This window comes from Rosa rugosa, chromosome 1 (assembly GCF_958449725.1).
Source record: "Rosa rugosa chromosome 1, drRosRugo1.1, whole genome shotgun sequence".
NCBI lineage: Eukaryota > Viridiplantae > Streptophyta > Magnoliopsida > Rosales > Rosaceae > Rosa > Rosa rugosa.
This window is the reverse complement of record NC_084820.1, coordinates 49014352-49039800: the sequence shown is the minus strand read 5'-3', so window position 1 is coordinate 49039800 and position 25449 is coordinate 49014352. Positions and strand designations below refer to the sequence as shown.

At 39.0% G+C, this 25449-nt stretch overlaps 4 protein-coding genes and 1 pseudogene across 5 annotated transcripts; 2 read left to right on the top strand and 3 right to left on the bottom strand.

Annotated features, from left to right (window-relative positions):
- The first annotated feature begins 2577 nt into the window (after window positions 1–2577).
- On the top strand, window positions 2578–6893 carry LOC133725238 (homeobox-leucine zipper protein GLABRA 2). Of its 2 annotated transcripts, none has more exons than XM_062152401.1 (11): window positions 2578–2832; window positions 2958–3247; window positions 3774–3891; window positions 3973–4167; window positions 4282–4656; window positions 4737–4838; window positions 4958–5167; window positions 5425–5599; window positions 5679–5950; window positions 6058–6144; window positions 6223–6893. In XM_062152401.1, exons 1-11 carry the CDS (start codon window positions 2752–2754, stop codon window positions 6628–6630), a joined length of 2313 nt encoding a protein of 770 aa, XP_062008385.1. In that variant the 5' UTR covers window positions 2578–2751; the 3' UTR covers window positions 6631–6893. The 2 variants fall into 2 exon arrangements, with proteins under 2 accessions (XP_062008385.1, XP_062008386.1); XM_062152402.1 differs by having other exon boundaries at window positions 2579–2832; window positions 6244–6893.
- Window positions 6894–8797: 1904 nt separating this feature from the next.
- LOC133725239 (small ribosomal subunit protein uS17c) lies at window positions 8798–9521 on the bottom strand. The gene has a single exon (XM_062152403.1). It carries the CDS (start codon window positions 9395–9397, stop codon window positions 8936–8938), a length of 462 nt encoding a protein of 153 aa, XP_062008387.1. The 5' UTR covers window positions 9398–9521; the 3' UTR covers window positions 8798–8935.
- Window positions 9522–12694: 3173 nt separating this feature from the next.
- On the top strand, window positions 12695–14155 carry LOC133725236 (photosystem I reaction center subunit VI, chloroplastic-like). Its single transcript, XM_062152400.1, has 3 exons — window positions 12695–12911; window positions 13012–13138; window positions 13789–14155. The coding sequence occupies exons 1-3, from the start codon at window positions 12784–12786 to the stop codon at window positions 13966–13968; spliced, it is 435 nt and encodes a 144-aa protein (XP_062008384.1). The 5' UTR covers window positions 12695–12783; the 3' UTR covers window positions 13969–14155.
- A 129-nt stretch (window positions 14156–14284) lies between these two features.
- Window positions 14285–17394, bottom strand: LOC133725235 (rop guanine nucleotide exchange factor 12). The gene is made up of 7 exons (XM_062152399.1): window positions 16646–17394; window positions 16425–16541; window positions 16101–16255; window positions 15942–16016; window positions 15583–15855; window positions 15149–15469; window positions 14285–14996 (listed from the first exon to the last, which is right to left on the bottom strand). Exons 1-7 carry the CDS (start codon window positions 16902–16904, stop codon window positions 14571–14573), a joined length of 1626 nt encoding a protein of 541 aa, XP_062008383.1. The 5' UTR covers window positions 16905–17394; the 3' UTR covers window positions 14285–14570.
- A 1273-nt stretch (window positions 17395–18667) lies between these two features.
- LOC133729597 (mRNA cap guanine-N7 methyltransferase 1-like) lies at window positions 18668–24102 on the bottom strand (annotated as a pseudogene).
- Between the last annotated feature and the right edge of the window lie 1347 nt (window positions 24103–25449).

Sequence of the window (25449 nt, the reverse complement as noted above, 5' to 3'; positions counted from 1 at the left end):
TACGGACGCTCTTAGTCCGAAGTCTTACGAACGCTCTTAGTTCGTTAATTGCGTGAATCCCCACGATTCCGCTTTTCAAGAATCGAACCCACGTTATAAGAAAGGTGGGATGTAGAAGAAGGGAGGTTGCAAGTCCCCGAAGAAAAAGAAGGAGAATTTAAACTTCGGAAAACAAGAACTTTAATTTAAAAACTTACTTGTTGAAAATTCGGAGCAGATTCTGTTCTGAACAGCTTGTACTTCGATTGGTGTACAGATCTCAATATAACTCCGATAAGGCTGAAATTCGGAGGTTAGATGGAAGAGACAGAGACGAACAACTTTTATGAAGAAAGTTTTTCGATCTGAGCTTCCGAACTAGATGTTTAGAGGCTTGCAGGAGGACGGATGTGCACAGGAACGGGAAAAAGATGCAGTGGGTGTGCGTTGGCTTGTTTGCGCAGCAGGGATGCTTCGGTGGCAGCAGGCTGGAACGCAGGGGGCTGCAGGGAGAGGACAGCAGGAGCTGCTGTGCAAGGTTGCAAACGCACGGGCGCGCGGGCTGCAGCGAAGGCTCGGCTAGCTCGGGCTAGGGGCTGCTTTGTGAATGAGTTTTGGTTTTCTGTTTTGTGGTTAGAGTCGTGCTGATAACGTGTTTAAGGAAAAAGAGATTTGAGAGAAATTGTAGAGAGAATTGTAGGGAGAATGTAAATCATATTATTGAGAATAGGAGCCCTATATACAGTGATTACAAAGTACTAGTTCTAATGTTACAAGGAATACCAATCCGTGTAGGATTGGGAAATCTAGAACCTTCTCTCCTATTGCTACTCCTAGTTTGATAAGGCACACTAAGTCGATTTTCCTTCAACAACTTAGTTATTGAATAAAGAAAATTGATCCACATGTTCTTGCCAATTAAACTTGGTAGAAAAGCACGCACTACCTTTGAAAAGAAAATCAAAAGACTCGAAGTACGAGTGCTAGTCTACAATGTCTACCATATGGAGAGAGATGTCCCAATCCCGTCATTAGAACATTTTGCTTTTTTTATTTTTTATTTAATTTTTTATATACGAAAAAGACTTATTAATTAGAGCTGGAAGCCCCTAAGACAACCACAATTTACAATGTCAAATAGTAAGGCTCTTGAGGCCTCAAAGGGGACTCTATTGGTCCAAGTTGAACCTGTTACAACATTATGACCTAAATTGACAGTGGCATCAACCATGAAGTTGGCTTCCCTAAAAATGTGTTTGAAACTAATAAAAATAAAACCTATGGATGTCTCAAATAATCTTTAACAGTTTCCAAGGGGGTTGAATACGCCTGTTTACTGCGTCTATGACCAGTTTGGAAACCCCTTCCATTTGAAGTGTTGTGTAGCCATGTTCTCGTGCACATAAGAGTCCATCTCTTAGTGCAATAGCTTCTGCCAAAGGTATTGTGGTGGATCCAACATTTTTGGTAGCTGCTACAAGGGGATTACCATGACTGAACCTTTTGCTTCTTTCAGTCTTAAAAATTTTGCCTAGTGATGGCAATCTTAAAGGAAACCTAGACAAAGAAGGTTGCTCTATAAAGCTAGCACTAACATCAAGCAATCAACCACATTTACTGCTTTCAATACCTTCGTTTTTTTTTTTTTTTTTGAGAATACTTTCAATATCTTAGTTAGAAATGTACCGCTATGAATACTCTCCACATCCAAACAAATCCACAAGACCTCACTACCCCAATATGGCAATCTCCGTTGCGTTGATTGCCAAATGCCGACTCACGTCCACTACACCTCTTAAATCAACCCAGACGACCATCAAATACCGGCACACCTTCATCTTCATTCTCATATTCACGCAAAAGCTACCATCCCTAACTCATCCACACCACGTCCCAATCCCACAGTTTTCCACCAAAAGCCCCCTATATGATCCCTTGAGTAGATAGATTGAATCTCAAATTGCATACCTTTACACGACACAATGTACATGTGACAAAAAAAACGCATTGACACAAATAAAGAATCACCCATAACGAATGGCGATAAAGCTCAAAATAAACAATGATTATCCCTTTGCTCAACAGATTAGCGAGAAACCCAAGACAATTATTCATCGCTAAACATCAAATTTTGATCATATGAATTTATCAAAACTCCACATAATTGAATAATGAGATTATTAATGAGGTATTATAATAACTGATGTGACAGGCAAATCCAATCAATCTACTATATAATTGAAACAAAATAAAAAATGATGAGCAAGGTAGAATTTTCACTACAAAATTGTTGTTCTATGGAATCGAAAGATAGTTTGCTTTGTCATGTAAACGTCATATAGGAAATTTTAGCATATGAAGTTCCATGTACTTATGGAAAGGGATTCGAGCCAAAAAGCCGAGCCAAAGCTGTGATGGATGGAATCTGAAAATACCGTTGAGCGAAGCGTTGGATATTCAACTGCTTCAAGTCAAAGACTCAAAGGTAGTTGAGAGTCTCAATCCACGTAGAATAGCTAACAGTCAACCCCTACCAGCCTTCTCACCCAAATCAAAACAAAAGAGAGAAACACCCTCTCTTTCACTCCATTTTTGTTTTTATATCCTTAAATCAACCCGCACCCGCCTCTCTCAGCTTCACCTGCAACTAGCTCGCCTCCATTACTAACCATAAAACAAACCCTTTAGTCAGTTGCATCACCTCCTAGCTGTACTACTACTACTAACTAGTCGTCCTCTCTTAATATAACACATGCACCGCGCTTGATTGCCATGGGCGTCGACATGTCCAACAATCCACCAACTTCTCGCACCAAAGACTTCTTTGCCTCCCCTGCTCTCTCCCTCAGCCTCGTACGTATCATCCTCCTCCTCACATTCTCCACGCACCCTTTTTACCATTTCCATGTCTTTCTTTATTGTCTTTTATTAGTTCTTGTTGTGTTTCTCACTTTGGGTTTGGTTGGATATACATATAGGCTGGGATTTTTCGAGATGCCGGGACTCCGGGGGAGACGGCGGCTAATAGGGAGGGGGAAGAAGGGGATGAAGGGAGCGTAGGCGGCCGCCGGAGGTCGAGAGAAGACACGGCTGAGATTAGCAGCGAGAACTCTGGTCCAGCGAGGTCGAGATCAGCGGAGGACATTGATTTTGATGCAGAGTTAGGAGAGCCAGATGAAGATGATGGAGATGGAGACAACAAGAACAAGAAGAAAAAGAGAAAAAAGTACCATAGGCACACCACTGAGCAAATCCGAGAAATGGAAGCGTGAGTAGTTCTTAATTTAATTTCCTCTTTTCTATGTTGAATTTGAATTTACCAATGCGTTGATTTTCAGCTTGGAACACTTAATTCAATGAGTTTTTCTTTTCTTTTTTTTTACAAACCCAAGTTTAGTTTGTTGGAAATTGGGTGAGACTTTGAATAGTGCACACGGTTTTGGAATTATTGGTCGGTTTTGAGTTGTACCGGTCTCTCTTTTATAAAAATTGCATGCCACACTAAGGATGCAGCTTTAAAGAATATACTTTAACAAGTACTATGTTCTAGTGCTGCTACATCAAAGATTCAAAAGAGTTAGTGACATGATCACTCATAAAGAAAACAAGATTGAAAAGTTAAAGATAACACATAGTGTTTGATTAGTGGCCTCCCTTTTTGCTCTTTGTTTTTATGTGTATTAGTTAGCTACAGAAAAGAATACAATTGAAAAGACTGATTAAAATCCTGATGAATGTGATTGGTTTTCACCTCAGTGTTTGTTGTTTTATTAATTTCATTGGAATGCTTGCAGGCTGTTCAAGGAGTCACCCCATCCAGATGAGAAGCAAAGACAGCAGCTGAGCAAGCAGTTAGGCCTTGCTCCAAGGCAAGTCAAGTTTTGGTTCCAAAATCGCCGTACCCAAATCAAGGTAATTTTGTTTTTTCACCATTTGTTTTTTTAAGTCGAATTGTGAAAACTGTAATGAAAATGGGGATATTGGTGTTTAAAGGCTATACAAGAGCGCCATGAAAACTCGTTGTTGAAAGGAGAAATGGAGAAACTCCGAGACGAGAATAAGGCGATGAGGGAGCAAATAAACAAAGCTTGTTGCCCCAACTGTGGCAGTGCCACGACTAGCAGAGATGCCACCTTGACAACCGAGGAGCAACAACTCCGAATCGAAAATGCGAGACTCAAATCCGAGGTAATTATGTTTACAAGAGCACGCCTGATTGATGCTACTGTAAATTGAGTAATGTAACGAGTCTTATGTCCAAAGTTTGAAGTAACGGGGGTACACGAACTTATCTTTATGTAGGTTGAAAAACTCCGAGCAGCTCTAGTAAAATACCCTATTGGGACATCCTCTCCTTCCAGCTCTACTGGCCAGGACCAGGAGAGCAGAAGTTCTTTGGACTTTTACACAGGAATTTTCGGTCTTGAGAAGTCGAGGATTATGGAGATAGTTAACCAAGCAATGGAGGAGCTTCAAAAGATGGCCACAGCTGGAGAACCACTCTGGGTTCGAAGTGTTGAGACAGGCCGTGAAATACTTAATTATGATGAGTACATCAAAGAGTTCAACATTGAAATGCCAGCCAGTGGGCGGCCAAAGAGATCCATTGAGGCCTCAAGGGACACGGGTGTGGTTTTTGTGGATCTCCCAAGACTAGTTCAGAGCTTCATGGATGTGGTAAAGACTAGAACAATTTTCATACTATTGCCTTGTAGGTACAGAATTGTAAGCTAAGGTTTTGTTTATTTTTGTTGTAGAATCAATGGAAGGAAATGTTTCCATCTATGATCTCAAAGGCTGCCACTGTTGATGTTATTAGCAATGGCGAAGGAGACAATAGAAATGGTGCTGTACAATTGGTAAGCATGTTATCTGCAAGTACTGTCGTCGTTTCGTTTCTCCAAAATACTTGCAAGTGAACTAAAGACAAACTATCGCTTTTGATTCAAGAAAACTCAGAGGTTGAGTTTGACTGCAGATGTTTGCAGAGCTGCAAATGCTTACACCTTTGGTGCCCACCAGAGAAGTTTACTTCGTTAGATGTAGCAAGCAACTGAGTCCTGAACAGTGGGCTGTTGTTGATGTTTCAATTGACAAAGTTGAAGATAACATTGATGCGTCCTTGGTGAAATGCAGAAAACGTCCCTCTGGTTGCATCATCGAAGACAAATCAAACGGCCATTGCAAGGTATACAGATGTGTCATACAAATTTGATCCCACATTTATAATCTTAATGCATAGAATATAAGAATGGATCAATTCATCATTGACTACTTTACAAACAAGGAATGAAAAACTATACAAGGTTTTGACAGCTGACTTTGGCCAGGGAATGGAAAACTACACAAAAATGAAAACAGAAACACAGAGGTGAAAATGAAAGAATCATGCATACATTTATATGCTGCAAACAAGGTTTATAATGATATAAGTATGGTCTACAGGTAATCTGGGTGGAGCACTTAGAGTGCCAGAAAAGCACAGTTCAGACCATGTACCGGAGTATAGTCAACAGTGGTCTGGCATTTGGTGCAAGACATTGGGTAGCGACGCTGCAACTCCAATGCGAAAGGCTTGTTTTCTTCATGGCAACCAATGTTCCGATGAAGGATTCAACTGGTATGCCTAGTCAAATAAACTTCAGATATACTGATTGCCTCTTATTAGATGAAGAATACTGATAATTACTGAATACCAGGAGTAGCCACATTGGCTGGGAGAAAAAGCATTTTGAAAATGGCACAAAGAATGACATCAAGTTTTTGTCGCGCAATTGGAGCATCAAGCTACCATACCTGGACCAAGATCTCAAGCAAAACAGGTGATGACATTAGGATTTCCTCCAGGAAGAACTTGAACGATCCGGGAGAGCCTCTTGGTGTGATCTTGTGTGCAGTTTCTTCAGTATGGTTGCCTGTCTCTCCTTATGCCCTCTTCGATTTTTTGAGAGATGAGAATCGCAGGAACGAGGTTTGTAGCCATGACTACCTACAACTCTGCAACTCTGCAACTCTGCTAATCAATAATCTTGTTACTAGTACTATAAGATCTGACATTAATTGTTCTTCAATTGCTAGTGGGACATTATGTTAAATGGGGGTCCGGCGCAAACAATTGCAAACCTATCCAAAGGACAAGATCGTGGCAATGCTGTTACTATTCAAGTGAGCTCTCTTTCTTTATACACTATGAATAAGCCTCATATTTCTAATGCAAAATGTTCATATAATTTTCTAATACAGCCATGCATTTCAATCTTTCAGACAATGAAATCAAAAGAGAACAGCATGTGGATTCTACAAGATAGCTGCATAAATGCTTACGAGTCCATGGTGGTTTATGCTCCGGTGGATATCACTGGCATGCAGTCTGTGATGACAGGATGCGACTCGAGCAACATGGCCGTATTGTCTTCAGGGTTCTCAATTCTTCCAGATGGGTTGGAGTCGAGGCCTATGGTCATCACTTCCAGGCAAGAAGATCGAGGCAGTGACAGTGAAGGAGGAACTTTGTTAACCGTAGCATTTCAAGTCTTGACTAATACCTCTCCTACTGCCAAACTAACTGTGGAGTCTGTAGAGTCTGCCAACACTCTGATATCATGTACTTTGAGAAATATTAAGACGAGCTTGCAGTGTGAGGATGGCTGATCAGCTCAACTTTATGAAGTAGCTAGGAATAGGTTACTGTCAAACATAGGTTTTCATTTTTGGCTGAATTATCAGTGGTTTTAGCAGATGAGGATTTGCAGTTTGTTTCATTCGTTTTTGGTCAGAATGGTGGACTAGGTTTGTAAGAAAGTCTACAGAAATGTTCTGGCAAAAAAAAATTTATTCACAATCTTTATAATTTATAATTGTACTAGTTTCCTTGTATATAACTATTTATCAATGTGATATTGTTTTTAATTTTATTGCACTGTGTTTCCTGAAAAAGGTTCATATAGGCCATAGATTACAGCAGAAAATGACCTCCAGATTTGCCACACTAAAAGCCACTCCAAAAGAAACAGCTCTAGATTATCGGCCAGCGACGTCCAGTGTTTTCAGACCAAAATATAATAAATTCAGTTTAACCCTAAAAACTCCTGTACTTACAGTACGAGGATACCACTTGCATAAGAATCTAGCTAAACGAACACTCTGTTGGTTTAAAGAAAGAAGCATAGTAACCTAGAACTGAACGGCAGGAAGTCAGGAACACAAACGACCAGCATATTCAATTACAATCCGGACAATATTGTCTATGAACTAGCACAAAATATTTTCTTAACTTTACAGATTTTCAGCATCAAAAGTCACTTCAATGAATCTCAGCACATGAATTCTGACCAGCAACATTTGAAGCGTTTGTAGCTGCATCAGCAATTATACATATCCTTTTCCAGTTAAATTCTTTTAAGTTGCAAGTGTTTAAAATTAAAACAATATACTTGCACCTATTTCAGTCTATCGTCAAACCAATAGAATCCAATTTTGGTTCCCAAGTTCCATAATTCCCCTGCCAACCAAAATTGCAATTTTCTTATATAAATTGGTAGTGGGCAACTCATATGGTGAAAACATCATACACTCTGGGAACGGAACAGTCCCAGCAGGAATCTTTTTAACTTAACAAAAGTGATTTTGGAACATGCTCATGGAAACTCAAGCACCAACAAGAATTCAATGGTAAAATGGAAGAACCATTCAAAAGCTAAAGTTCTTACTGGAAAAGTATGATTCTTATCAAACAACTGTTCAGCAATTCCTCCTAACAATGAATGAGACGATAAACTCCAAGTATAAGTTCCATTGCTCATTAGTATTGACCAAAGCTACCTTCGGGTAACCAAAAGGGCAGTCTGTTGGCATTACTTTGTTTATCAAAAGATTCAAAACTCAAAAAATTGCAGCTAGTGACAAACTTAAACTTCTTTTAATCTCAGGAGCATATATCTTGAACTCTATAAAATACAATACTCAACCTACAAAAGTAGCACATTTCGACAAAACTTCAGCACGCAAGCAACATCCTTTCATAGTTTTCTAGTGACTTTAACCCACAATTACCACATTTAGGCCCTCTTAAGTTCACATTCATCAACTTGTCACTCTACTCTTGTATCTATCAGACTGTATTCATTTCAAAATCCAATATGTTCCACTTCTTCAAGCACTTATCACTACCTCCATTGGCCATCCAACAAATCCCAAATGTGAAACCTAAATAAATTCCTAATTTCAAAGAATGACTACAATTTCATAATGACACATGGTGATCATTATCAAACAACTGTTCTGCAGTTCCTCCTAACAATATTTGAGATGATCAACTCCTAGCATTAGTTTAACTGCTCGTTAGTATTGACCATAGTTACCTGACCAAAAGTGCACTCTGCTGGCATTACTTTGTATATCCTAACTCAATAGCCTACAGCTAGATAATCAGCTAGTATTGAATTAATCAATAATTCTTGAAATCTCAGGAGCATGTATCACCCACTCTTTGAAAACAATGATTCCCAACCTACAAAAGTAGCACATTTCCATAAAAATACATCAACAAGCAACAGTCTTTTATAGTTTTCCAGTGGATTTCCCACAATTGATCAAATTTAGGCCTCCTTCTTTCCATTGATCATACTTGTCACTCCACTCTAGTATCTATTAATCCGATTTCATTGACAAAGCCAATATGTTCCCCTTCTTCAAGCTGTCAAGCACTCATCACTACCTCCATTAGCAATGCATCAAATCCCAATCGAAACAAGATATGCATACCATTAGGACTAGAGGCATAAACAAATTCCATGACAACCCATCAAAATCACACCAATTTCAAGCACGAAAAAGCTCAAGCATTGCATTACTTTCCACCAAATTACACTAAATCCACAACATCATCACAAACACTAAGCACAGTTTCATTCCAAAATCACAAAACCAACAATGAAACAACAACATGGACCTCACTCTAAACCTGCTGAGACTCCAAAGGAATCCCAAGCTCCTTCGGCGCGTCTTCCTCCCCGGATTTCTTCTTCGCATTCTTCGGCGGAAGTGGCACGGCAATGAAAGTCTTGGTCTTGCTGATGGGTCTGCTCTTCTCAAGCTGGACCACGTCGCCGACCTCGAACTGGTTATCCGGGTCATGGGCCTGGTACTTCTTCTTCTTCCTGACCCTCCTCTTGTACTTTGGGTGAGGGGCTAAGCGAGTGACCTCCACGGCGACGGTCTTGTCGTTGGTGGAGCAGACGACTCGGCCTTGAAGGTACTTGAGGGCCTTGATGGGTTGGAGGAAGGTGTGGCGTAGTGGGGTTGGGAAGGAGAGAGAGGAAGTGGGTTTGGAGAGGAGAGTGAGAGGAGTTGAGCCATGGATGAATTGGGTTGAGAGCTTGGTGGGAGAGAAGGGGAGGAGTGAAGCTGTGAGTGACATTGTGATGGAGTTTGACAAAGAGTGTGTCTTGGGATTTTGGGTAGAAAGGGATGAAAGGATAAGAGAGATGGGATGAGGTGGGTGTCTGCCGCGCGGGTCTCTCTATCTTTTGGATTGAGATTTATAATTTCTTCTTATTATGGATGTTTAATGCAATTACACGATTAAACGAGTTAAAAAAAAGGGCTATCAAATCTATAAAAAAAATTGGCTCAAAAAGAGCTAAAATCATTTTACCATCATGAACTTTACACTTAAAATTGATTGTGCCCCCAAACTTCTAATTTGATCGCATGTGCCCTTGTACTCTCCAATTTGATCAATTATGGCTAATCCTTCACTAATCTATTAATTTATCCATATATTATTGTCCACTCAAACTAGTTTTTAGCCTTTAATCATGCAAGAAACACACTATTTACATGATCAAGGCTTAAAATTGACCCTAAGTGGCATGCATTGTGACTAATTTATAAAGAAATTAAGCAATTAGTTTACTAATGATTATGATTGATCATATTAGAGAATATAAGGGCATATCTGATTAAATTAAAAGTTCAGGGGCACAAACGATTTTAGGCATAAAGTTCAAGGAAGTAAAATGAATTTAGCTCAAAAAAGAAACCCTAGCCACTAGAGTCCCCAAAGACCGGAGTCGATTTTTCTGCAATTCCTTGCACGTCTGGCGGCGACACAACGTCTAGTCTGGCCTCTTACCTTGCCGACGTTGCATTATGTTGCCGGATGGGTGTTTTGGTGCTATGGCTCGATAGGAAGTGCTGCCCTCATAGTTAGATGGAATTGATCGGTGTCGGGCTCAGATGCGATTTCTCGAGGCACTAGGCCATCGTCACGAGGCTTAGTCTTTATCTTCCATGTGTGACGCCAGCTCTTAGTTTCTACGGCATCTGGTTGTTCTGGTGATTCAACTCGGTTGGGTGCAGATCTACTGGAGGTTTCCACTATTCGTGATTTTGGTGGTTGATGGCGTTCTGGTTTGGCGGAGGAGATGGCAGAGGAGGGTTGTGCTGCTGTGGTACGATGGTCTGTGCAGAGGGAACATTGTTGGTCTTAGTTTCGGGCCAGTTCTGTTGAGCTGTGGGTTGGGCTCTTCCTTGTTGGGTTCCATTAGGCTACAGTCTTTTAGTTGGTTTTTTTCCAATTTTTTTATCTACAATAATTTCCTACCTTGTTAGAGAAAGCTATGCACTTTTGTGCACCTATGTCTTTTATTTTTAGGCTTGCTATTTCTATGTCTTTTCATAGTTCATAGGCTTGCTTTACAATAAGTGAGCATGGATGTTATATATATATATATATATATATATATATATATATATATAAACACACCACTTTTTCTTATTTGCCTCATGTATTCAAGGCAGTGGAAATGTATGTAATGTATTACCCTAGATTGAGTTTTTAATGAGATATCGTTTTGATTTGATTCAAAAAAGAAATTATTAAACGAGTTTTATTTACATTGATTTTTGACAGAGATGATGGTTGAATGTTGACCAGAGTAATTTTCGAGTTTACATGGACATATCTGTGCATATTTTAACATCAAACAGTATCCCGGCTTATCCCTTCCTTTTCTTCACAAAACCTCCTTTTTTTTTTGACCTCCTTACAAACAACCTTCAGAGATGCGAATCACCTCTGAAAATGCTACTTAGCAACCTCCGACGACGATGACACCTATGACCTATGACCATTTCCAGCAAGATGTTTAAGCAATAAGTCGAATATATAGTTCATCACTTCAGCCGACTTCTACTGAATTATGCACACTTTTTCAAAGAGAGACTGCCAATATTATGCAATTCTCGTCATTTCTCTTTCCTTCTCTCTCCTCATCGTGGTTCAACTATATTTTTCTTGTTCCATCTTCTCTTTCTCATTTTCATTCACAAGCGATTATCGTAATCACTCTATTTCTTTTTGGTTTACAGATTTATTGGTCACTAAAGTTTGTCTCATTGATGGACTGAGATGAAATCGCCTTACTTGAGATTACATTGAGGATCATCAAGATCAAAATTGGTGAGCACTAGAGCTCGCTTACCTTTGCTGACGATGTGTCGACAAAAGCTTCCCACAAAAACATAAATGCACATTTTCCCACAAAGATGTTATTTGTAGAAGCCTCTCATAATAGAAGTAAACAAAAAAAAAGGAAGCACGTATGTCGATGAAACTTTCGTCGCCAAAAGAGCCAAAAGACTCCATAGTGTTTAATTTTTAGACTTCAAATAAATTTTCTCTATAAATTATTGCTTATAAGCAATAACATTTCTAGCTACTTGCTGGCGAAATGGTTTATTACTTTTAGATAAAACTCTTCTTTAATTTCATTTTTTACTTTTAGAAGATTGAAAAAGTGAGGCCATGAAAAAGTAAAAAGATTATGATTTCAAATGATTTGCTAACTTTTGGTCTCGATCAAATATCGTAAATATGAGAGCTTTCTAATGAGAACCACTAAAATAAGGTCTAGTTGATAAATTTTTTGTGAGACTCACTTTTCGATTACATTTCCCCAAATCAACCGTTAGATGTTTGATATTCAAATGTAGATCATTTATGCAAATTTTCAACCAAATTGAAATCGTTAAGGCATTCATAATTGTGATTAATCAGTTATGAACATGAACGGTTCATGTTTGACATATTTGGTTTGTCCATTGATTTGATCTAGTTTGGTACCTTAACAATTAGCAATTTGGAAGAAAATTTTCAAAAGTCATCTACTCATGCGCGCATACATAAACATCGAACGGTTGATTTCCCGTAATGTAATTAAAAAGTGAGTCTTCCAAATTGTTGATTATAAAGACCTTATTAAAGTGGTTGATTAGAAAGTCCTCAATCCTCTAAACATACCCATTATAAAAACACAACATATTGTTTTCCATTAACTATTTGCACCATACTTATTTTTTATTTATAGAACTATTTGCCTTCAAATTTGAAATTTTGGGATGGTGAAATTATTTTTTATCGTCCTAAAAATGAGAACTACTCTATAAAGAAGGCACATTTCTCCTTTACTATAACATTTTATACTCAAAGTGGTGAAAATGACTTCAGAATTATTCAGCCAAGAAGAACTACAAATATTTATGTTTAATTGATTCTGACCAGATTTCTGATTATCAACAAGGATAGGGTTATCCTGCTTCCGCTCCACATGGCATCTCATAAGTAAAGCTCGATATCCTACTAAGCGAATCCATCATACACGTGTCATGCTAAGATCCATGCAAAACATCAAAAACCCAAACACACTCATCTCCCTCCCTAAAGTCCTTCCCAGCTGAAACAGAAAACAAAACTAGTACTTGGTCAGATAGAGCGAGTCGACCTCCATTTGATAAATCACCATGGCATCTTTGGCAACCTTGGCAGCAGTTCAACCAGCCACCATCAACGGCCTTGGAGGAAGCTCCCTCTCCGGGACTAAGCTCGTCGTCAAGCCCACTCGCCAGACCCTCAGACCCAGAAATGTCAGGTACTGTAAGTTTGTATTTCCATGCATGAAGAAGAACAATGGTTTACTTATCTTCTCATTTTGAGCTTATTTCTTATGTGCTGGTGTGTTTGTTGGGTAGGAGTGGTGCTGTGGTGGCCAAGTATGGAGACAAAAGTGTTTACTTTGACCTTGAGGATCTGAGCAACACCACTGGAAAATGGGACTTGTACGGCTCAGATGCCCCCTCACCTTACAACCCTCTTCAGGTTCTCTATCTCACCACTTTCATCAGTGTTTAGATTTTAGAATCATTACATAACATATGTGTGGTTTGTTTTGATCCCAAAAAGAAAGAACCAAAAAAAACTAGGAAAAAATCATTAGTGTTTAGATTTTAGAATCACTACATAACATATGTGTGGACGTGTGGTGTGTATTGATCTCAAAAAGAAAGAACCAAAATAATCAAGAAAAAAGAAGAAAGGAAATGTGCTTTCATTGAGAGTTGTACTCAAGACGGGTGCTCTAACCAACTGAGCTATGAAAGCTTTTGACACAACTTCCCGATTTGCTGTACTCATTCATAATTCAGCCATATTATCTTTACTAATAATATTTTAAACGCAGTCATCTATCTTTTTCTCACTGTAAATAAATTATAACACATAGGATATGATATGTCTATAATCCTCTGTCATCTAAAATGTCGTGGTTGATCAATAGCTTAGAGTAACAGCCATATTAGTTTTGGTTACTAATTTGACCTAGTACTCATCTTATTTATCATCGTGCTATTTAGCCAATTAATTCACTATGAAATTGAAGAAATGCTAACAGATACATTGCATATTTTAGACTGAAGTTACTAGACATTGGATGAGTTAGTATAACTAAACTGTAAACTATGCAACTTCAGAGCAAGTTCTTTGAGACATTTGCTGCTCCATTCACCAAGAGAGGGTTGCTGCTCAAGTTCTTGATCTTGGGAGGGGCTTCCACCATTGCTTACCTTAGTGCCACTGCCTCAGATGACCTTCTACCCATTAAGAAGGGCCCACAACTTCCCCCAAAGCTGGGACCACGTGGCAAGATCTGATTTTACTTCTCTGGGATTTTCATCTTTGAAATATTTTCAGTGCATGTAATGTAATTGCTTCTCTATTTTTGTACTTGTAAAGTTTGTCTAATGTGGGAGTAAGACCCTTAATTGATTATTCAAGGATATCCTTTCTGGTGCAAATCCGGGGAACTTTCTGTTTTAATAGATTATTTTTTTACTATGATTCTTCAAGGTCATTTGATATCAGATCTAAGGTTCTTGATCACTTAAGTAAGAAATTTACGATCAAAATATTGCAGACTGTCTCATAGAATTTGTAGCAGAAATTAATGCGTCAGCTAGGAACCAACTCTGTCAAAGAGAAGTCTTCAAAACTATAATTCATTCAGACTACAAAGCCATGTCTCTACAGATTAAATCATATGCAAAATGCTTGATATACACCCCCATTGGATTATCTCATTTTTCCCTAATTACAAAAGGAATGAATAGAATGGAAGTAAGTAATCACAGCTCAAAGAATGAACATACAGGATTTCAGAAGGCCAAGAATTTTAGCTCTTCTATGTTTCGATATCTGTCGTTCACTCTCTGTTGTTTTTGGTTCTTTCTCCTTTCATTAATCCCTATAAATGCTGTTAGTGGCGTGCTGTTGGACTTCTCATTCCACCCAGAGTCTCTAGATATGAAATCTTCTTGTTGGTCACAATGTTGGCTAATTTCTGTATATGTGGATGCTTGACCTCACCGTCTTCTGCTGCAGCCTCTTGTTCCTTCTTTGCCTCGCTGTCACCTTGATCACAGCCCCAACCCATGAAATCCGACAATGTCATCGAAGTGGGTGTCTCTGTTCCCCCATTATCTTCTTTTAGCATGCTCCTATCTGGAGAAGTTGTAGGTGATGATGTAGTTTTTTCTATGAAATTGTGCCTTTTACTTACTGCTTGTAATGGATTATGCACAGCGTAATCTGCATAGAGTACATCTTCAATTCGAGACAACACAGTGAAGGCCAAGCTCTCTAGTATTCTTGAATAGCTTTCGAGAATAGCCTGCCCCACATCCTATGAAGCCAAGAAATAATCCTTCTTATAAGCTCATAAGCATAACCAAGTGTTACATGGGTACATAATAATTGACTACAAACATAATATAAGTACTACTGAGGAAAATGTGGACTAGTACTATAGAATCAAGAAGTCAAAGAGGCTCTTACCGCGTTGTATTGAATTTTACTTATGTCCAATGAAGATTGAGGGATTCCAGGGAACCTCTGCTTGAGAAGGAGTAAGATGGTCTCTGCTCTCTCTTCAAAGAGCTCTCTCTTTTCCAAACTCACAGCTGATCCCCAGCCAGATTTCCCATCTTTTTGGTTCATCTTTCTCTTCCATATCACCATGGAAGCCTCCATTTTGTTTTTGAGGTCTAGAATTTTGTGGTCAGACGATAAGTCCATGGCACAAAGAAATTGGTCCGGATCAAAGAATTCGACTGTAATACTCCTATAGATTTGGTCACCAAGACTTGCCCTCCCATTCTACATAAAACACAAAAAACCAAAAAAAAATTCAATAGAGAACTCATCAAGGGTCTAAAATTGCAATATTGTAGCATTTTAATGAGACTAGTTCTAGTTCCCTCTTTCTTTACCTTGGGAAGGGATTCAATGTAGTTTTCGGGAATCTCCATTTCTGTTAAAACTTGAGCATTTATGGCCATGGCTGCTTTAAGCACTTGGTTGACACAATCTTTTTGATACTGCAAGAATTTTCTTGCCGCTTCTGATAAGCCATCTGGTGGAACTTTAGGAGTAGGTAGCCACCATTTGTCATCTTTTCTCTTTGCATTCCCTTTCTCCTTCTCATCAGCATCTTTGGATACATAATAGAACTCCTGATCGCCTCTGAAGTTATCTAGACAGTCCTGATTATTATAAGCTTCTGTTAGAGGAATAAAATCCATGTAGATTAACCACATAAGACATTGACCATATGGCATTGAGGACATACAATAAGCATTGCATCAAGCTTTTTCAGGGCAGGAATGTTCATGAGAAGATCTGTCCGTTGCCGGGTCACCATTATCTATCAAATCAAAACACACAACCTCTTATCAAGATGATGTGAAATGTGTGCACAACGTAAGCGCTAGAAGAGATTAGATTGTACCTCCATATTGGATCCATCCTTGTTCTTCTGTTGTGAAGCAACAAACTCAACAATGTAATCGGTAACACTTAACAACCAATCTATTTCTTTTCTCCATCTTGCTTTCCTATCCGCAGACATGGGCTCTAGGCGAGTTTGCTCTCCAAAAACAGAAGCTGAATTGCAAATGGAACAGAAATTAATTGAGGGATATGGAATCAGAAATATACAATTGGCCTTTCCAATAGAAAAATACTAATAATATGGCAATGCTACCATCCGTATTTCATTTCACATGACCCTCTTAAGATTCACATTAAAACCTTTTGCACCACATTTACATACCGGCGAGGTTTGTGATGGCATTGGACAATGCCAAAGCTGAAGAAACGCCCTTTCCTCCGCCAGACATATCTTCACCCAAAAGCAATTTAGCAAACCTCTCCCTCATCTGTTCCATATCTGGATGAAAAGCCAAATACCAAATCACATAAAAACTCGATCACATAAACAAACTATTTGATCTCAGCTAGGGATTACATCAAACACCATTCTTGTCAACTCACCAGATTGCTTCTGCTTTTCTTGGGCTTCTATGGCAGCGGTGGCGGCTTCCTCCGTGCTCAGCCTTGGCTTGAGGCCTTTAGCATCGGGCTCAGTAGGCGTCTGACTTCCATCCCCACTATCTTCATCCTCAAAATCTAATGCTGTTGAAGTCTCAATGCTCAAGCTCTTGGCATGCCTGCCTGCGGTCCCATGAATCTCCCTGAGATGGTGCAACCTTTTCTTGTAAGTCTCTTCTTCGTCTTCGAGAGCCCGAACCATTTTCAGCTTTTTGAGAAAGACCTTTATAGAATGGACAAGGGAGAACAAGGCATGAGCGCTGCTGTTCAACCTATTGCCAGGGGTTGATGGAGAGGGATCAATCTTGTCGGCTAGCTGCAACTTTCTTTATTGTTTTACTTGCAGGACAAGGTAGAGAGAGAGAGAGAAAGAGCGTAAAAAGAATGAGAGGTTTCCAACTGTTCAAGAACAACAACGACCCTTTTTCTTGTTGTTGTGGGTGTGGTTGTTGACGATCATTATCTCGTTTGTTTTTTCAGAAATCGGGGAAAGATGTATGTTCTTTGGGTTTTGGGGGGGATTAGTTTTCCTTTCTTTGATGTGGGCGTTGGTGGAACGTGGGGTGCATGTTGTGAGGGATTTCAAAGTGATGGAAAAGAAAAACAAATGTTTGATATTTTTGATGTTGTGGGGGGTTTTTGGATGGTGGAGGTTTTGAAATGGAGGTCAAACAGAACTTGAATCCCGGAAAGACAGAGGTGCAAATTTCTAATTTTCCAGCTCTCTTAAGTGGACGGTTCTGATGGGTCAATACTAGTTCCTCCATTGAAATTATTCATTTCTTTATATATGGGAAGCCACAGAGAGAGATAGAGAGAGATCTAGAAAAAGAGATTGTCTCTCTAATAATTTTTTGGTCAAGGAAAGGGAGAGAATTTAGTTCCTCATCAATTTCTTAAATCATTACTCTCCAAGATCCGGTACGTAATAGGTTCCACCTGCTTATACCGCAGAGAGTAATTTGGTTTTGAGAGTTAAATCCAATTTATGAGCATTGCCTTCTTGACATTAAAGCACAGCCTATTAACCCACCATTTTGGTTTCTACTCGTGAATCTACACTAAACAGCATTTAACATTTTTTTTAACGATGAAGATCAGCTCAATTTTATATACCAACAAGTGGTACCCAATGATACACTCCTACGGGGTAGACAGAACGCCGTCATTTAGGATATACAAAAATCATATTCTAAAACAAATAAAACCTGGCTTATCCAGAGTACACCCACTTTTTAGAAAGTCCGCGCATCATTATTTTAGCAAAAGCCTAGATTTTTAGAAGCAGGTAAATAAAGATTTGAACCGAGTAACTAGTCTTTGCAATCTTCCCACACTCAAAAAAAGAAAGAAGTAGCCATAAGTCAATGTCCTGCACTCCTGCACAAGCAGCTTAATTCTCCAAGGAGCTGAAATCTTGTTGAGCACACAGTTAATGAGAACTTTTGAGTCGCCCTCAACCCAAACATGAGTAAAATGATTTAGAAGAGCAGGATTTAAACCATCTCGGAGAGCAGTTACTTCAACAATAAGAACCCCTGCTTGACCAATTTTCTTTAAAGTAGCAATGAGTGGATTACCATCTTCATTCCTAATCACAAAGCCAGTAGAAGCCACACCATTTCTCACAGAACCATCAAAATCCAGTTTAACCTTATGAGAATCAGGAGGTTGCCATTCAATGTGAATGACTTAGAAACTTTCCTTTTAGGAACATGAGGATTAGCCTGACAGTAACTAGTTCCAAAACAAGGAGCCCCCATAAAAGGTTTGAATTGGGAAGGAACTAGCTGCTGAAAGACTAATCTGTTCCTTGTGTTCCAGATAGACCAAGCAATGAATAAATCGATATAATATCAAAGGGAATATCAGGATTATAAAACAGATAATGTAATCAATCAATAAAACCACTATTCCAGAGTAAAGGAGTATGAGAGTGAGAATTTAGATTCCAAACTTATAACGCAAAAGAACGGTTCTTGAAAAGATGATCAATAGTTTCTACTGAGAATGACAAAAGGACAGTTGGGAGAAATAGCACTATAGTAAACAGAAAGTCTCTATCTCTAGTTTATTGCTCAGACATAATTTGGGCAATCCTAATTTGATAATTACAAAGGTGCTGCTTTACTCTATATATTTTGTGTTTCAACTTTCAACAGAACCTGTCCTTAATCCTCACTGATTGCAAACGCATTGCCAAATGCTGATGTCGGATTTAATCATTTATGCATAATTTTGGTTTGTTTTTGGTCGTAATTGATCAGGGGAGAACTCTGTAGATGCCTTGCTGGAAGCCAAAGGATGAAATTCCCCGATAGTTCCCATTTGCTATTTTTCAACACTATAATAAAACAGTAGATTTCTTAGTACTTTCAATAGGCCTCAGTGCTTCACAGATGTTTTTGCGACAAGTCATACACTCCTAGTCATATCTTGGACTGGAGCAAATCTACAAAATTTCTTGGAGCAAGTAGTAGAACAGCCTAGCAGTTAGCTCTTCCCTCTCCCATTTGGCCAAGCATGGTTTCTTTGTGCTGCAAAGGCATTGTTCTTTTGTGCTATGAAAATGGAACTTTGATACATGTTCGGTGTACAATATACTAATGTTCAATGTTCAATATGTCCTCTTTTGATATATGCATCTTCCCTTTATCTGTTCTACCATTTGGTTGAATCCAATCAGGTTGGCCCCGCTGAAAATAACACAGATTCATTGTTACATGCATATAAGAATGGTGACAGCAAGAAAACTTAGAATTATATTGGTTATTTTGCACCAATGTGCACTCACCTTCCTCAAGACAAATGACGAGTACAAATAGCTACTTCCCATTCATCTTGTGATAGTGTACTTGGATATCACAAAGCAAGAACAAAAAATGTATCAATACCAAAACTGATACCAGACATCATGATGGTGATAGATGTTAAGGGCCAAACAAGTACGACTGTACGAGTAAAGAACATACTCTGATCTTGGTTACCGTCACCTAATGCACCAAGCCTCCACATTAACTCTACGTATTCTGGTCTTTTCATATACTCGTGCACAAATTCATGAGAGTTCTTCACAAAAATTAACTCCATATCATACTGCAAGAGGTCAATACATTTTAAAGTTGTATGCATATTAGAAGACTAAGAGAGTGCAACACCTAAAGTATCAACAACATCAAATTTGAACTATAACTGACTTAAAAGTTAAAAAGCATGTCAATAGCTGAATGAGCAGCATAACCATCATTTTTCTTAAGAGAAACGTCAAAACCATTTCAAAAGAAGTTATACCTCTTCTACCAATTATTTGAATACATGAAAGGGGATGATCCATTCAGGGCAATCAACAGCATCCTGCAAAGCAAAGAATTCAAACATAATGATCTAGAATAACATTTTAGATACAACCAATATTAGCAAAAGCGATAAAAACGAAACAAGTTAGATACCACCAGATGAAACTTGTACTTGATACCAAAGGGGCTTGAAGACTTAAATTTCTGAGCCACACATTATACTTTCGTCAAATTAGAAGGAATTTTTTTTTTAATATCACGTCTCAGCTTGGACAAGAACTAAATATTGGAAAGAGCGTATAAATCAAAGGGCGTATAATTGCAACATTAGTTTAGATACCTTTTCAGAAAATTCTTCATTGAATTGCATCCAGTAGACACTATTTCCAAAGAATAAGCCTGCAGCTGAACAATCAAAGACAAAATAGTGTCACCAATCAATAATGACCAAAAGGGAAAAATGTACAAATTATTTTGTATGATACTCAAAAATGTTATGCACAAATACAAGGGAGAAAATGCTCCCATTAGCTTCATCAGGTGATCACACACACGATTTTTCCTGTAAAACATAAGTAAACAGAAGTATACAGAACATAACAGGAAAAGGAAATAGTCAGATAAAATATCTTAGTATTTGTTAGAACAATCATCCAGTCACAACCAGGCCTTTCCATGTGCCTCCCTGCCTTCCCTCTTGGTCTTTCAACTAAATGTCTGGCATTCAACTTCAAGAGTTTTCCATTTCTAAATCCAGAACTCACATGCATTTCTCTCTAAAGAACCATACAGTGGGAAGAAGCAGAGAACATTGCTCATTGCAAAGTGGTCTAAAGCGATGGTAGTTATTTATTCATTTTATTTTCAGAAATCCCCTAAAACCACTTCACAGACCCAGGCTAGAAAGTGGGAACAACCCCTCCGTCACGTGATTGGCATACAACTGAGTACTCAGCAAGGAAGGATCCTCACTGAGGGCTACCATTTAGTGGAGCCCAACACTGACAGAATAGATTGGTAAGGTTGATTAAGGCCTTGATACTTTCTAGAGAGAATCAGGGAAGTTGAGTATAACTCCACTGGTTTCATTCACAAGTACTAAAACATCTTCTAAAAGTGGATTATCATGCCAACAAATATCCCATATTCCACAACTTCCATTAAAGGCTCCTTTCACCCGTATCCTAATGAACTCCTCTTTCCACTGAAGCCAAAAACAATCAAACTGCTTATCAGCTTATGTGAGGATTTACTCGACAAAGAGCGTGATTTCTTTTTCTTTAGCATCACTCTAAAGCAGAAGCTCTAAGGTGTAAAATAACCTTCTCTCAGCTTTTTGATAATCACATTAGCGTCTGGCATTGTTCCAATGAAAGTTCCGCCCGGGCAAAGTAAGGCTGAAACATTAGCCAAGGCTCTCCGTGCTCGTGCTTTAGTGGACCAGGAATAATGCAAGGCAAACTACAAGATAAAATGTGATTTGGCTTATGATGGTTCGGTTTCAAAGGCTATCCTCACTTCCTATTTTAATTAGTTGCAATATAAATGTATTCTATTGTTGCATGAAGGATTACCTGGCAACTGCAAATATCAAAGGGTGTATCATCTGCTAGGGCTTTATCCAGTCGAACCTGAAAACATGAACATGACATTAATATTTATAGGGAAAACAACTACTCTTAGGATTCATGTCCACACACGCTGCTTAATAGCTGATGGTTGACTGAGTGAAGCACAGGCAACCTCACTAGGGAAAAAGTTATGGTTTAGCAAGCAGCCATTACCTCATAGCAGTCTCCACAGATAAGTCATGCAGGAAATGTAAACTTTTTACGGCGTTGATGATGATCGGCATCACCATTGTAACGGGTACGACAATCTTCTATCTGTAAACAGTTTAAGAGATGATAATAAGATTGTTAATGATGCACATTTAAAAAAAAAAAAAAGGGGTTCTGCATGTCTTGATAAGGACTTGAGCGCCGAGATGTCATTACTTTGTTGGTTTGTCCTCAGGAAATCAAAATGCCATACTTGGAAACAAGAAATTGGGAAGGGTGGTACTGAGAAGAATTAAAATCATTTACTGCTACAAAGAGGTCTGCGATGAATCGGCACATTATGAGGTTGTCCGGGAGTTTTTTTTTTTTTTTTTTTTTTTTTTTTTTTTTTTTTTTCTGTTCTTTCTCAAAACAAAAGACAGAAATGAAAACAAGTGAATAACAAACAAGCAAAAAAATTAGCAAAGTTCAGAAAATAGTACCTTCCATGGGGGGAAGATCGAATTCTAATATTAAACAATAAGGATCGGTTAACACCTCTATGAACTTCTCAACTCAGGACTCCAGAAATCATTTGAATATCATCCTTATGACTAGAAATTTCCACAAGTTATAGTTCTCCCAACCGCATTCCTTATTTCACAAGAAAAAGACTTTTAAACCGTACCAAACCAGAAACTAATAAGCACTCTACAACATTGACCAAGGACACAAACTAGAGAACTGAATAAAAGACCAGCAATGCCGTGGCAAAAATTTATTCTAAATTTTGGACTACAAAAAAAAGACAAACTATGAGGAAGAGCAGAGATGGGCAATGAAAAATAATTCCATCACTGTAAACATTATCTATAAAAAGAATGTCAACCAATGAGTTAATTATAATAAGATTTCTGCACTTACAGAGCCTTCAGCAATATCAATGCCAACATAGTACCCAATTTTGGCCTTGTCCCATTTGATGAGATCACCTCCCTACCGAAATAAGATATTAGAAATTATTTAGTGAAACAAAAGGGGAGGGGGAGATAAATGGACCACCAATACCTTGCCGCATGCAAGATCAAGAACAGCATCTCCTCGGTGAGCATAGAGCTGAATTAAGACACTCTTAATCTGCTCGATAAGAGAAGGAACCATATCAACAACAAAAGTATAGAGTGAGATCATACCATTCAAGTACATAGAGGATTAAAAGACCAACCCAGTTGTTAAGCTTTTTTAAATGGATGACCGGACTAGCTTCTCGTTCTTCCAGAGTTTGATTTGTCCTTGCACTATAATGATCGGCCACTTTTCGTGCAAAAATCTTTGTGCTCTCATCCTCCAAGAAATTTGAATCCTGTGAGAGCACAATGTATGACACTGTGATTAAGACAAAACCCCAACAAAATGCTTGCATTCACCATATTGCATGCGTTGCAGGAAATACAAATGAAGCTTTCAAATTCAGATTCCTCATCATTTATCTATTAACATATCCTTTTTCTTTTGCCTTGTTGTAGTAACAAGAAAGTGTAGTTGATTCAAAAAAGGGGTAACAATAAAGAGTACCAATTGCGCAATTAAGTTACCAACAATGCAAGGTGGGAAACTAAGAATCCCAGCTCGAAGTTATCAGCATAATAATGCTACACCTATAAATTACTAATCGAAAACATGAACAGAAAAACACTTGAAAGCTTTCATCTTTCTCCCTTACACTCACATTCCCAGCAACCCAAATTACCCAATACAGAGCAGACTACAAAACTACAAGACCCAGATCCAAAACCCCTCAAACTAACCAAAAAGATCAAAACTTTACCACATGAAACTTACAAATCCGAACCAAGGAGCAAAAGGGTATGCAAACATTACCTTCTGGGTTGGCTTTGAATCTCGATTGAGGAGGCCCAACAGAGGTTGCCTCGTTTCATGGCCAAGGATCAAAATGGCACTCTCACACAATTTGGGTTCTGCTAGAGAGAATCGAATGCGGCTCAAAATCAGAGCTTTTGCTATCGAAAAGCAAAGAAACAAAAACGGTAGTATATTGATAGTGGTTTTAATGAGAGAGACAAAGGCTTAAAGGGGCTTTTGGGAACAAAGAGCAATGGCTTTGACTACGAGAGCGGCGGCAGCGGGGCCCACTCGCGGCACTGGCTTCGTTCCTCCGATGAACTCTCCGCCGCCTAATCCTGGAGTAGAGGCTGAACCAAGCACCAAGCTACGAGCTTTATGTTGGTTATTCAATGTTTCTCGACTTTATGAATGTGACGCGACAGAAAACCATTTATATGTATTTGTTATTACTTGGGAGACCAAGAGCTTGAAAACCCATCATAGAGCTGACATTGATTTTGTATATATTGTAATATCAATTTCTAGTATCCTTGACATTTGACATTAGCTCAAGTATCTCTCTTTCATTTGGAGAAAAAATTGGTCAACACTACCCTTTTTAAGCGACTGAAAAACAGTGGCCGTTGAAGAGGCTAGGGTCCCAGGAACCCATGAATATGATTATGTACCACGTACACGGTACACCCTATGTTTTTTTCTCGCTGCTAACAGTACATAGGTAACGAAATGGATTTAAAATCACTTTCCTTTTAATGGTCTTTACAGAGGCAATAGCAGTCTGTCAGGTATATTTCATTTGTTATGTCCTAACCATGTTAGGTCGATTTAAAAAGATCGATTCCAACTGTAGCTGTTTTGTTAAAATGCAAATGCTTTGATTGGCCTGTTACAATCCATTTATGTCGAGGATCAAGTTAGAAGGAGACAACAGAATTTCAAATGTGTTGTAGTATATATGAAACATGTTGTATTGTTTATTGTATAAAATGTCTATGTCATGTATAAGATAAGTATTTGAGTGAATAGCATAGGTATAGTGACTTGTGAGTCAAGCTTTATGCCAATGGAGAACAAGTGTGGCAATCATCATCACAAACCACAATGTGGAGCTGCAAATGGAGATGCCACAATGGAAGGCTACAAATGAAGATGCCATCAAGTTGTATCATTATTTACTTCAAATGTATCCCTATAAATACCTCCTATTGAATGAAATGAAACACACACTTGAATCTCTATTCCCTCTCTCTCTCTGTCAATTTTGCTTGTCCTTAAACACGTTATCAGCACGAAATTGCTCTAGAATTAGAATCGAAATTGAAAAGAGTAGAGGGAGTTCAAAATCCGATCGAAGTCATTTTTCCAAACCAACAGAAAACCTCCAAACCCTAACTCATATCAAAGCCCTTGATCCAAGAAGCCCAGAACCGGTTTTAGATCCTCCAGAACCGGCCGGAAACCGCCTGAACCGGCCACCGGAAAAACTGAACCGCTGCCGGACCGCTGCCGAGTCCTGCCGAAGTGCTGCCGAGTCCTGCCGAAGTGCTGCCGAGCCCCTGCCGAAGTGCTGCCGAGCAGCTGCCGAGACCCCTGCACAGCCCCTGCACAGCAGCTGCCGAGATCTGCCGAGGCCCCTGCGCAGCACCTGCCGAAGCCCCTGCCGAGTCCTGCCGAGACCTGCCGACAGCACCTGCCGAGTCCTGCCGAGCACCTGCCGAGGACCTGCGCAGCAGCTGCCGAGCACCTGCCAAGGACCTACGCAGCAGCTGCCGAGCCATCTGCCGAGCAGCTGTCGACAGATCTGTCGAGTAACTTTCCGGCAACT